Genomic DNA, 14,471 nt, shown 5'->3' with positions numbered 1-14,471 from the left:
ATTGTGATACAATTGAATTCAGGAGTGAACCTGTAGCTGCTGGCCAGGTATATAAGTACCTGATGCTCCTAGTGTTAACTACTACTGAGAGCATCAGATCATTATGTACCCAGCCAGCGGCAGTGAGAAGAGCTTGGGCATCCCCCTGGGTATCGGCCCACCAGAAAATTCTCGGTAGGGTCTATGGCCAGTCCACCCCTGCTTGTCCCCCAGCGATATTAGCTGAGAACTTGGGGTTTCAGAAGAAGGCGTCATTTTAAGAATTCATTCAGGACACCTCTTTTTACAGCCTAAAATTTCAGTAACGTTTTTTCTGAATCAACACCTATTAGTTTTTCTATACAAACTTCTATATAAGAATGCCACATCTCTGGCTTCAATTTAATGTACCTCATTTCTGGCTCTAGGCTGAACCTTAGTGAGAAGATGATAATAAAGTATGAAGAGCTTTATGCAGCAGTACGGGATCCAGTAGCATCAGGACGTCCAACTTGGCTGGATCCAGTTAACAGAAAAGCAGAAGAAGACGTGTCAATGACAGCATCCCAAGTCCATGCACAGCTGAAGACAAAACAGAAGTAGGAGCAGAATCCTTAAACTAAGCAAGCTTGTAACTGGTGAAATATTTTAGAGAGCTGTCAGTCAAATACCCATTTGGCTGAAGGCTATCTCATTTGACCCCCCCATCCTCCCTCTCATACACTCAGCCCAGCTGAACATGCATTTGTTCTGAATGGAAAAGAAGATGATGACAGACACCTCTGGTAGTGGCTTATCTTCCTGAAAACTAATAGATTGGACATGGTAAAAATACAACTGCCCCATACTTATCTCCTTCTACACCTTCCATCAGAGAAAAGTCAGGAGGCACACATATACATTAGCCAGTCCTCCCAAAATCAGTAGGTTCATCTGACAATAATCTAATGTACATGTCCAGCTAATGAAGGCTATAACTCTACAGGGACCCAATACAGTCAGTAGTAATGTGTGTGTGTGTGTGTGGTGGTGGGGGGGGGGCCTGACAGAAAATGTCCAATTTTCCTGCAACTCATACTGTGAAAATAAGTTTTTAGAACAAGACAAGCGGATGAAAATCAAAGTGTATCAGAGTCACAATGGGACATGTCTGTCCCGGTGCAGTTGCACTGTTTGTCATATGGTTAAAGCAGCCATGAGCTCATGTAGATTTAGGTGTTTCTTGAGCTCTCACATCATCAAACCACAAACTTTTAATTATTGCTATTATAATCACAGAGATTCAGACATAAACTCTATATATAAAAAATAACCCCCCAAGGGGGGTTGAGGATGACCAGGTTATTTGCAAACAAAGTAGAAATAAGCTTTTATTCATCCCAAATGAAAAGGATAATTGTTAAACCTACAGGTGAAACTCAGAACATTACAATATTGTGCAAAGTTCATTTATTTCAGTAATGCAACTTAAAAGGTGAAACTAACATATGAGAGACTCATTACATGCAAAGCGAGATATCTCAAGCCTTTATTTGTTATCATTTGGATGATTATGGTTTTACAGCTTATGAAACCCCCAAAGTCACAATTTTGAGGTACCCTTTGCTCAAGGGGTAAGGATTAATTAGCTGACTAGAGTCTGACACTTTGAGCCTAGAATATTAACCCTTTTCACAATATTCTAAATTTGAGCTGCATTAATGCAATTCCTTTTAATTTGCATTACTGAAATAAATGAGCTTTTGCACGATATTCTAATTTTTCGAGTTTCACCTATACTTGTATTAGATTTAACTATTTCCATTCAACATGTAACTGATTTTAATTTATTAAACCTAGGTATGCAGAACTTACTGAGGTAATATCAAAGACGAAGCCTGATGGTTCTACAAGGATCTTACCCCCTGAGTTCAGAGATATTCTCAGACAACTTGGATTCTGTATGGAAGATGAAGAGTTCCATAAACTTTGTGGAAGGTTGTGCTTCCTTTTTTTTTCTAATTAAAAAAACATAGTGAATGTTTTTCATTCTTCATGAAGAACTCATGGCTTAGGCTACTTTCACACTAGCGTTTTTAATGGATCCGGCAGGGATCATCAAAAATGCTTCCATTACCGATAATACAACCATCTGCTTCCGTTATGGACGGATCCGGTTGTATTATCTTTAACATTGCCAAGACGGATCCGTCATGAACTGCATTGAAAGTCAAAGGAGGACAGATACGTTTTCCTTTTTTTGTCAAATCAGTTTTTATTGTTTTCTTAGTAATACATAAAACATTTGTATTTTACATGAAAACTGAAAGTTTGATTGTACCAATGTGAAACAGTACGTTAAACAGTACAATATACATAAACAGTATAAAACAAACATTGGTATGAAGGCTTTGCACCTCCTTCAAAGTCTATTTTGTGAAGTTCACTCCTTTGCAGATATATCTAATAAGAAAACTATAAGGTAGCTATACTGTTCTTTCTAGATGTCAGAGCAAAAGATGAGCCCAATCTTATTTCGTTACTCTCCTAGCTCCTTTACGGTGCAGGGGGACAAAAGGAATCTACAGAAGCGTGGGGTTTTACCGTGTGATAATTTCTACCTCCCAATTCTCACTTCTCACCCATGGGGTGTCTGCTACATGTTGTTGTTACTAACCCAAGTGCTAGAAAAAATGTAAATACATCATCTCACATTGTTTTAAGCTGCTAAACTTAATGACTCAGTGTGCAGCCACATCTGCGTGTGACAATGATGTAAGAAGGGTCAAGTTTAGTTAGATATTCTGGTATAGTGCAACCAGGGGTCCCACGTTTTTAAGAAGAGATCATGTCTATTTGTCCACCAGCTGGTCAACTTCTCCATACGACAAATTTGGTGAACTTTTCTGAACCATTGTTGTTCCAAAGGTGGTTGAAGGTGGCCGCTGCTAGTAAATGTGTTGCTGTCCAGAAGGAGTTAACCACCGGGCACGACCACCAAATGTGGCCCAAGGTCCCAACCCGCAGTTGACATCTCCATTTGTTTGATTCTGATAATCCCATTTTATACCATCTGGATAAGAGCTTATAGTGGTTTTCTTGTATTTTAATATGAACTTTGTGTCTTCTTCAGAAAGCACTATGTCTAATTCTTTTTCCCATGACTTCAAGAAAAGGAGGGTTCGACTGAGGTATTGAGCAGTAGATGGGTGTATAGAGAGGATAGTGTTTGTTTCTTGCTCTTGTGGAGGAGGAATAATTGCTCAAACCAGGATAATGGTCTGCTGGCTTGATTGCGTAATATGAATAATGTGCATATGGCTTAAAAGTGTTCAAATTGCAGGAAATTGACCTCTGATGTTGTGATAAATGACTGTAGTTTAGTAAAATTTGGTATTTTGTTAGCGGGGAGACATGCAGCAACATTCATATCTTGTAGTTGTGACCACAATGATCTCATAACTACTTCATCCCTCTTTAACACATATGGGATTAGGTGTGTCGGTAGGAGTGGTGAAGTACCTTTGAAAGTTGTGTTGGAGTGATGAAGGGATCTCCATATTTTAATTGTGCCTTGTACTAATGTATTAGAAAGGGTTTGGATGTCTTTCTGTTCTGGGAGCCACAGGATTTTTGAGTGTGTAGGTCCTAAGACCATTAAATCCGATCTGTGGCATGGGTCTGTGGGTGCGGTATCTACCAAATCAAGCCATCTTTGCAAGTGAAGCGCTGTGTAATATTGCTTAATATCTGGTAGTCCCAGTCCTCCTCTACATTTTTTATGGGTAAGTATCTGATATGATATTCTAGGTTTCCTTCCTCTCCATATAAAGGTGGATAGATATTTCCTAGTGGTGGTGAAGAAAGTCTCAGGTAAGTACATGTGCAACATCTGTAAATAGTATAGGATTTGAGGAAGGATGTAAGTCTGCACTAAATTTTTGCAGCCCATCCAAGATAAATATAGGAAGTTATATTCTTTGAGTAGTCTACAGGGTGGGCCATTTATATGGATACACCTTAATAAAATAGGAATGGTTGGTGATATTAACTTCCTGTTTGTGGAACATTAGTATATGTGAGGGGGGAAACTTTTCAAGATGGGTGGTGACCATGGCGGCCATTTTGAATCCAACTTTTGTTTTTCCAATAGGAAGAGGGTCATGTGACACATCAAACTTATTGGGAATTTCACAAGAGAAACAATGGTGTGCTTGATTTTAACGTAACTTTATTCTTTCATGAGTTATTTACAAGTTTCTGACCACTTATAAAATGTTTTCAATGTGCTGCCCATTGTGTTGGATTGTCAATGCAACCCTCTTCTCCCACTCTTCACACACTGATAGCAACACAGCAGGAGAAATGCTAGCACAGGCTTTCAGTATCCATAGTTTCAGGTGCTGCACATCTTGTATCTTCACAAGATAAGCTTTTTTGAGGGCTGGTAAGGTGCTGTCGTGGGTGAAAAGGTAATCAATTAGTTGATGTGTTTTATGAGTGTTAGAGAAAAACGTATAATCTAGTTCAGTTGGGTGCAATGTTCGCCATGCATCAGAGAGGCCCAGTAATTGCAAACGATTATTCAGTCTATTGAGGCTGTTTTTAGATTGTGCAGTGTGTTTTGATGAAGAGTCTATCCTGGGGTTTAATGCTAGATTGAAATCCCCTCTAAGTATAATGGGGCCCTCTGCAAAAGCTTGCAGCTCCTCTAGTCTTTGCATAATCCATGAAACCTGTCTAGTGTTCGGAGCATTTATGTTAGCGAAGGTGTACATAGTGGAACCAATTTTACCTTTCAGGAATAAGGCCCTGCCATCGGAATCTTGGTGTTTTGATGTAAGTACAAAGGGAATATCTCTGTGAAAGGCGATAGATACCCCTTTGGAAGCTGAGGTATCATTGGTGTGGTGGAACCAGGACGCGAAGTAGGTAGTTTTGGAGTTTTTTTCATTTTGAAATGTGTCTCCTGTAACATCAGCACAGATACTTTATTCCTCTTTAACAATTTCATTAAATTACTGCGTTTCATGGGAGCATTCAAGCCTCTTACATTGTATGTGCAAATTATAAGGTCTGCCATTTATCAAAGTGGTAGAGTGATAGGTCCTCTATCTCAATGAGAATCACCGATAGGGCAAAAAACAAACAGAGTAAAAAGAACGGATAAAAACAAAAAGTGTACAGGGCATTATAACAACCCCCAAATAGGTAGGTAAAGCCACAGGCCACGTGTATGCATGCTCGCGAGTGATAGTGGCATGATATAACTTTTTAAGAACAATGTGTAACCAGAACACCCTGGGGGGTTTAGGGTTTGTGGGGGAGGGAAACATCCTGAGCAGTGACACTTCATGTTTACCCTTGAGATGATGATAACTCCTGATATTATTGAAGCTCATATGTGAAAGTGGCATATAAGCCGAAAGATGACGGACAGCCAGCCAGTGTGATCCACCCGCTCCCCAAAGCAGCACCAATGCAATCCTCTACATACCCCAATAGTGCCAAGGCTAGAGTTGGATCACCCCCAAGTCCCACCCCTCCAGCCTGCCGTACAACATATTACCACAGCCTCAGGACTTGAGTCTGATAAAAGGGATCCAAGGTATAGAAGAACATGTGTCCTGTAGGTTTCAGACTGGTGCTTTTCTTGGGCTTTTGGGAGTTGAACCTTTATTCTTAGAAGAGCGCGTGTGTGACACCTGTCTCCACGGTTCCATGTGAGGTAGATCGGGTAGGGTGACCTCTGGTGGAATTGGCATCCAAGATGGTATGTTCAAGGGAGGGATCCCCAATCGGTCCCAGGCAGCTGAAAGATCTTCTGGCATATGGATGGTGATCCGGCGGTCATCTTTATATATTGCCAGGCCAAACGGGTACAGCCATGTGTATGGTATCTGTAGATCCCGCAGCTTCTGAAGGAAGGGATGTAGTATGCGCCTCTTCGATAATGTGGTGGGTGAGACATCTTGGTAGAGTTGTATTTGATGCTCCTCATGACGCAGTTTAGGCTTGCCTCTGCTGGCTTGTAATATGGCGGCGGTGTCCACGACGCTAAGGAGACCACATATGATGTCTCTAGCTTGCTCTCCTTCTTTAGGCGAGGTGCGCAGGGCTCTATGTATACGTTCCACTACTATTTTAGCGGCTCTTTCTGGGCCCAGGAGTGAAGTAAATATCTGATGCGCCACTGCCTCCAGCATGTCGCTGGTGTACTTTTCCGGTAAGCCTTTGATACGGATATTATTGTGGCGGCTTCTATTCTCCATGTCTTCTAACAGTGTGAAGGCTCTGTTAAGCTGGGTTTCCTGGGCTCTAATCATATGCCCTGCCATGTCGCAAAAATTAAGAGAGTCAGAGACTACTTTTTCAACCTGGTCAACTCTGTGGCCTATTGACTGGATCTCTTTTTTAATCTCCGAAAGCTCTTGTAACATCGGATTCAGAGCGTGGAGTATAGTTTTCTTAAGGAAAGCCTTAGTGATAGGCTCTTGATCACTTGCCTGTGGAGCTACACTGTCCGCATCAATGTCGGAGTCATCCTCTGCATCCGAGGCGTGAAGCCGCGCCATCTTGGAGGTGCGCATTGGATTTGGAGCCGCCGCTTTGTGCAGGAATTTGTCCATGTCTGTTTGTTGCTTGGCGGTCCCCAGTGTCTCAGCAGGGTCCCTCGATTTGTCTTTGCCGATTTTGACCATTTTGGGTCAGCTGTAGATGCTTCTGATAGGGGTAACACAGTGTCTGTGTGGAGCTGCTAAATCATGCAGCCATCTCACTCTGCGGTCAGGCTCCACCCCCGAGGACGGATCCGTTTTCTATTGTGTCAGAATTAAACGGATCCGTCTCCATTGACTTGCATTGTTGGTCATGCCGGATCAGTTTTGCTACTTATCCCATGATGCTGCGGTTTGCTCTCCGGTATGGGAACGCGACCAAACAGAACGGAATGCATTTTGGAGCATTCAGTTCTGTTCAGTTCCATTTGGTCCCCATTGACAATGAATGGGGACAAAATGGAAGTGTTCTTTCCAGTATTGAGATCCTATGATGGATCTCAATACCGGAATATATAAACACAAGTGTGAAAGTAGCCTTAGCTCTATTCAATGATGGACAACTGCCTTGGCTTCAAACCTTGGCTGTCCACACACAGCACCACTACCCTATGGTCCTCAGAGCTGCCTCCCACTGAAAAAAATGGGAGACAGACACCATGTAAACCCCGCAGAATTTTGGCGTGGTGTCTGAGCCAAAATTCTGCCTGCATAAAAGTGAACCCCCCCCTAAGGGTGCTGGTGCATGAAGCGGTCTGGCTGCTGGATGCACATGCAGATCATATCATATGTATTGCTGTTGACTGTCGTTATTGTGTTATGTGTTAAAAACTTCTTTGAATTCAGTTGTAATGTATTATATTGGTCATGTACCCGTACATTAGGTACGACGTGGATGGAACTAGTGTGATTAAGGCAGATTATCTGCTGAAAAGACTTGGAAATGAAATCCAGAACCAGACTTCAAGCAATCCAAAAACTAAAGGTAATAATACTGAAAGTGATTTACAGTATATTCCACTCTGTTTCACCCATGTTTATAAAGTACTTGCATCACGCAAAGTGATCTCCTTGGACCTTATGGGAATATATTAGACATGGAGAGAGAATCTGGCACCACCTTCTCCTCTATAAAATAGAAACTGTTCGAAATACAATATTTCTGGGTCAGTAATATTGTCCAGTAATATAGAAAGCCAATGAGCAGGGCTGGACATATTCTCATTAATTATCATTCAGTTGGTTGTCACTATTAGCGGATTGAACGGCTTGTACTGTTCACAGGCCTGTGGGGCAGCACATGGACTTCTTATAGGTCCATCCTGTGCTGCTGTATGAGGGCTCTGTATGGCACCTAGAGCCAGTTGGCGTAGCTAGAATTGTATGCGCCGCACAGCAAATTTCTGTACAGGGCACCCTCCATGACCATCCTGATATTGGTTGTGTGCATATGTAAGTGTGGGTTAACACCATGTTTTTCCCATCTATTTGACGTATACATTGGGGGGAAAAAAGAATACAAAAGTGCAGCACACCACACTTTTGTATGCTGCAGAGTCCGGTAAAAAAATGTATACGTTAATGTATGTGTTTTTTTTTTTACAATGGAACTCTACGGTGACGGATGCCTGTGTATGGTATCTGTCTGAGACATCCATTAACGTATGCATTTTTTGTATACGTTAAACAGATGGCAAAAACGTTATGTGAACCAGCTTTTGTGTGCCAGAACAAGCACTAGTACACAGCAGCGGGACAGAGCACAGCCTGGGCCTGGTGATCAGTGGTGTGGACTGTGTTTCCCAAGGCTCATTTACTCTACTGGAAAATACATTGCACACAACGGTAAAATATACTGGAATCTATATATTGTACATATATTTGCCCTACCCCCAAATAACAATACATATATTGCCAACATACAGAGACTAAATAACAGCGCCATACTGGATAATAGCTCATACAACAACTGGTTAACAAACAGTGTAACATTATAGCCCCATACTATGACTAGATAGCATCACCATACTTCTTGGCTGTCTTTCATAGCTAGAGTAGGAGCGAGGCAGATGTACAGGCAAGGCAGACAGGCAAGGCAGGCAGGCGGATAGGTGTGCAGGCCAACGGGCGGGCACATCCAGGTTCCACTTCAATAATTGGTAGAGCAGCAGCTTCCACCCACTGCTGCTCCACCAATCAGATTACAGCAGAGGAGAGTTAGGAGATTCCCTCTCTCCCCGCTCCTCGTTTCTGTACGCGCCACAGCATTGCGTCCCCACCTCCACCCGCAGAGAGAGAAATAAATAAAAAATGTAATTATTAGAAATATGGCCCTACTGGCCACAGCCCTGCTACTGCTCCCGTGCTTCCCCCCAACAGCTATGCCGGTGCCTACAGCAGCATTATGGCTCTGCAGTACAAAATGCATTGAGACATGTCACATGTTTTGGGGGATTTCATAAAAACTCCTTATAACCCATATTACTGATCCGTATTACATAGATCTACAACATGGCAGTATGCAAAAGGCCCAAAGGTATGCACCATAGTCTACTTTAAATCTGCTCAAAACAGATGATTTCAACCAAATAGATCATTTGTCAGTCGAAATTTAACAACGAATGATAGTTTTAGCCGACCAATGATAGACCATCATGGTCTGAAAAGAATTGTTAGAAAATTTTCAGCCGATGAATGAAAGATCTTTTGTTCAAAGAAAGATCATTCGCTGATTTCTTTTAAATAACTAGGGATGGGCGAATCGAGCTTCGGATCCAAAATCCGAAGTCTATTTGTTCCCTGACTTCTTTTTAATGCTGTACGGAGACCTGTCTCTGTACAGCATTAAAATGTATGTGCTTCCTCGAGGCAAAATTCATCTGAAGTCACTCGAGACTTCAGTAAATAACATCAGGTTCCATTATACGACTTTGAAAACTTTTTAAAAAGGGAATTCGGAGTCGGCTTCGGTACTGAGGTACGAGCCAGCCGAAGCCGACTTTAGATTCCTGTTTTAAAATGTTTTTAAAGTCAGAATCAAAGCCTGATCTTGTTCACCGAAGTCTCGCAAGACTTTGGACTTAAAGAGGACCTTTCATGGGTCCAAAGATTGTAAACTAACTATCAGGATATGTAGAGTGGCGCCCAGGGATCTCACTGCACTTACTATTATTCCTGGGCACCGCTCTGATCGCCCGCTGTGGCCCCTGGTATATTCTCCCGCTCTGTATGCTAATTGCTAGCATCGGAAAAATGGGTAGGAGACTGCCCTTTTTCTCAATGGACGTCTCCTTCTCCCTGGCTGTGAGCTGTCCAATCGCAGTGCAGAGCGTCACAGCCAGGTAGAAGGTGAGTTTTTTTTTCTCCTTGGCTGTGACACTCTGCGCTTTGATTGGACAGCGCTACAGCCAGGGAGAAGGAACGCCCATTGAGAAATAGGACAGTCTCCTCCCCTTTGCTCTAATGCTAGCAATTAGCATGCAGAGCAGGAGAATATACCGGGGGCCACAGCGTGCGAATAGAGCGGCGCTCAGGAATAATAGTAAGTGCAGTGAGATCCCTGGGTGCCGCTCTACATATCCTGATAGTTAGTTTACAATGTTTGGACCCATGAAAGGTCCTCTTTAATGAATTTTGTCTCTCCAATGCACATACATTTTAATGCTGTACAGAGACAGTTCTCCGTACAGCATTAAAACGAAGTTGGGGAACAAATCGACTTCGGACCTAGGAGCTGAAGCTCGATTCACTCGCCCTTAGAAATAACGTTCCCAGAAAGATCGTCTGTCCGTCGCCCAGTTTCACTAAACATGTATGGGCAGTTTGAACAGTTTGTAATGGTCATTGTGGACTATGAAGCTGGATTTACACATCCAGATAATCGGCGAGATTATTGGGAAAGAACGCTCTTGTGAACACTCGTTCTCAAACAATCTGCCCGCTTAAAGGTACAGCCAATCACCTGGTGAACAAGCAAAAAACTTGTTCATCAGTTGATCCTGTCGTTCATGCAGGCACCTAAATTACGGTTTCTGGGCAGCAGATCATGTGGTCTAAACAGCGATCTGCTGGCCAGAAACAATGCAGCTGTATGAGGACGAGCAACAGCAATAGTGATCCCTCATACTTTGGAGGTGATTGCTGCATGTAAATGTAACGCTTCACCTCCACTAGTCGAGCAGCCGACTGTAAGGAAGGAACACTTCTTTCCCGACAATCTGCTGCTCATCTGCCTGTCTAAAGCTGTATTTAGATGAACCAATAATTGCCCAGATTATCAGGAACGACCGTTCCTGTGAACGCTTGTTCCCGATAATCTGCCCATCTAAATATACCGCCGATCGCCCATTGAACGAGTAAACCGCTTGTTTATAGGGTGATCCTATCTTTTGTGCAGGCACCACTGATCGTTTCTGGCCAGCAGATTGCGCTATCTAAACAGTGATCTGCTTCCCAGAAACAATGATTCTGTATGTTTCTCATACTGTGGAGGTGATCCCTGAAGGTAAATACAGTGGTCTCCTCCACTGAACGAGCAGTGAACGCTTCATTCCTGACAATCGGCCACTCCATTGGCCTATATAAACCCTTAAATCCACCTTAATGTGTATGGCTGCATCTGCAAAACAATTGCTCGCAGAATGTCCAACCATCAACAAACTTCTATCTGGGTATGGCCACCTTTAGTTATAGATAATACAGACAATTGCAAACCTCATCATGTTAATAAGATGGTATTTGCCGTACATCTGCGCTGCTTTTGTATAGGTAATACCTAATGTACTTACTATAGTTCATGTCACCTCACCAGTCTGTGTTTTATAATCCACCTCTCTAGCTCCACAATCTAGAGAAATGTCTTGGGCAGAGCTAGAACGGAAAGCCTCACTCAACATTGAGAAGTGGTTGAAAGATAAATTCAGAGAAGGCTTTCGGAGCATGAAAGAGGAATTTGAAAAGCGTGACCCACAAAGAATTGGCAAGGTGGGTAAAATGGCATTTTATGTAAAATTTATTGTAACCATACCAGAAGTAGGGTAGGTGTCACGGATGGTGTTGCAGAAAACTAGAAGTAACAAATAAAGATCTGACTGACTTGATCCCAAACTAAGGAACATATGGGTGAGCCCTATAAAAGCCCTAGAGCTCTCCCTGACTGCTCAGCCCATGCAAAGATCTTTATGATAGAAAATTGCATGCCCTTGTACCTAGACTGTGTGATACCTGAAAACCCTATAATAGTGAGGGGACACGACCACCACTGAAAGAAGACCTTTCACCGATTATGACACTGTGAACTAAGAATACAGACATGGAGAGCGGCGCCCGGGGATCTCACTGCACTTACTATTATCCCTGGGCGCCGACAACCGAACCCCCAAGCGAGAACAGAAGGCCTTCCAGAATCTGGAAACAAACTGCGTGCCCCTATCCGAGACTATGTCTGAAGGAATGCCATGCAGTTTGACAACGTGATCAACAAATGCCTGCGCCAGCGTTTTAGCATTGGGCAACCCAGGAAAAGGAATGAAATGCGCCATTTTGCTAAAATGGTCTACTACTACCAAAACCACAGTCTTCCTCGAGGAACGAGGCAGGTCCCTAATAAAGTCCATGGACATTTGCATTCAAGGACGGGAAGGAATGGGTAACGGGAGGAGAGGACCCAATGGCCGTGAATGAGGGACCTTGGCACGAGCGCAGGTCTCGCAGGCTGCCACAAAACCCTCAACCATCTTACGAAGAGCCGGCCACCAGAACCTCCGAGCAATGAGATCCACTGTGGCTCTGCTCCCCGGGTGCCCAGCAAGGACAGTATCGTGATGCTCCTTAAAAACCTTGTGTCGTAAAGCGAGAGGCACAAACAACCTCTCAGGAGGACAAAGATCAGAAGCCTCTGCCTGGGCTGCCTGAACCTCTGCCTAAAAATCAGGGTAAAGAGCAGAGACGGCCAGGGCATTTTTTTTTAACCCCAGGGCGGTTTATAATGTCACGGATGGTGTTGCAGAAAACTAGAAGTAACAAATAAAGATCAGACTGACTTGATCCCAAACTAAGGAACATATGGGTGAGCCCTATAAAAGCCCTAGAGCTCTCCCTGACTGCTCAGCCCATGCAAAGATCTTTATGATAGAAAATTGCATGCCCTCGTACCTAGACTGTGTGACACCTGAAAACCCTATAATAGTGAGGGGACACGACCACCAGCTCCCTGCACTTAATACGGAGTCAGGGTCACCTAGAATCAAGCCAACAGGAAAACACAAATAAAGGAAAAGACTTAACTGAGGAACCAGCAGTTGCAGCATCTAGCAGTGAGCACAAGCCAGGAAGTTGTATAAACCGCAAAGTGATGCAGTATGGGATATAAAGGGATGCAATCAGTGCAACTAGATGACAGCTGAGAGAGGGAAACGAGATGACAAAACGAAACCAAAACAAAGGAACCTCAAGCAAGAGGTACTGAAGAACATCTGTCAGAGCTTCTGAGAGATCTGGCGGTGACAGTAGGACATGACAGCATATACACAGGCAGGTGTGAAGTCGGGGAGTAGCCGTAATGGAACCAATATGCAGTTTAAAATTATATGTAGTTACAAATACACTTGCACGGCAGTATGGAGATTTGGAGGGGATATAACTAAATAATGCAAAAAATGCTAGAAGCTCATAATAAAATCCATTAGTTTACTTTGAAGTCAAATAACAAGCATATCTGGATTAGTAAACCCATGTTCAAATAGCATATTAGGTAATTCTAAGTAAATAAATGGGGTGGGGGGCACAATATTCAAGAAACTTCACACTTAACTAAAGTGGACAATGCCAAAATAGAAAGGGTGTCTAACACTCTGTAGGACCCATCATTTCAAAATAGACTTTGTAACACTTACCTGTAGGGTAAGGTGCTGCATGAGAACTGAACACTTGCTGCTGGGTTCCCCACAGTTTTACAGCTGATTGTTATTGGCTTGTTAAAGGGACCTAATAGTGTATAAATATTTTTATATTTTCTGTTAGATTTTTATGTTTTTAACCTTTATCTATTATATACTGTAGCTATTTATATGTTTAACCTTTGAGACCCTACTATCCATGTAAATACATGATTTATTCAAAATCCAACAATGGCCAACAACTGGTTGAAAAAAGTTGATGGTCTTTATATTTTCATAATATTCAGTAAATTGCACAGAATGTATTTTTTTGTTTAGTTTTACAGAATTTTTTTATTATCTTTAATGGGTGGATCATGAAAATATTATACATGCTTTTTTTTGTATTAAGGTTGAGAAAGATGATTTCCTGGCTGTACTTGAAAAGTTTGAATTAAAATTAAAAGATGAACACTTTAACCTGTTCTTAGCAAGATGTGGGCTTGAGGACTCTCTGACAGGCGTCAGTTACATGGATCTTCTTAGAAATTTTCAGGACCGTAGTGAGAAAGGGATTACACACAAGATACTTTCTGACCCAAACCATAGGTAAGTAGCCCAGAAAGATCCATAACGATCATTTCTAATACCTTGATTATTATAGTTCACCTTAATCACAGCATTAGCAAAACCACATTATTAATATAAGAACTATTATGGGCCATGGCTGTTCCGTCCTTCAGAGAAGTTAAACAGGTTGTCCCATGCACAATATTTATCACTTACCCATGGGTAGGTTTTAAAAGGGGTTGTTCAATTAAAAATATTCCACATTTTTTAAACCAGCAGCTGGAGCTGAATAATTTTGTAGCTACATGTAATTAAAAATGTAATAAAGCCACTGAGATTTTCAATAAAATGTATCTGTATAGCACCACCTGCTGTTTATTCTTTTCCATTTTTCTTCGTCCACCTCACTGAGGTGGTCACATGTGCTCAGTTTAAATCTAGAAGTTGTGGCAGTTACAGGAAAAGAGCTACAGCAGAAAGGACACATCCCACTGAGAGAGGACAACCCCTG

The 14,471-nt window shown here is 42.3% G+C and overlaps 1 protein-coding gene across 3 annotated transcripts in view; it reads left to right on the top strand.

Annotated features, from left to right (window-relative positions):
- The window catches only part of LOC122934684 (EF-hand calcium-binding domain-containing protein 6-like), a 159,875-nt gene that overhangs the window by 33,010 nt on the left and 112,394 nt on the right, over positions 1 to 14,471 (top strand). For all 3 annotated transcript variants that reach the window (XM_044290365.1, XM_044290445.1, XM_044290522.1), the window contains exons 6-10: positions 408 to 578; positions 1,819 to 1,956; positions 7,400 to 7,500; positions 11,353 to 11,498; positions 13,803 to 13,999. In XM_044290365.1, the coding sequence (XP_044146300.1) occupies positions 408 to 578; positions 1,819 to 1,956; positions 7,400 to 7,500; positions 11,353 to 11,498; positions 13,803 to 13,999 (753 nt within the window). The remainder of the gene's footprint in view (positions 1 to 407; positions 579 to 1,818; positions 1,957 to 7,399; positions 7,501 to 11,352; positions 11,499 to 13,802; positions 14,000 to 14,471) is intronic.

The sequence above is a fragment of the Bufo gargarizans genome, chromosome 1, assembly GCF_014858855.1.
Source record: "Bufo gargarizans isolate SCDJY-AF-19 chromosome 1, ASM1485885v1, whole genome shotgun sequence".
NCBI classification, from domain to species: Eukaryota; Metazoa; Chordata; class Amphibia; order Anura; family Bufonidae; genus Bufo; species Bufo gargarizans.
The sequence above is the reverse complement of the archived record's forward strand: the minus strand, read 5'-3'. Positions and strand labels throughout refer to the sequence as shown.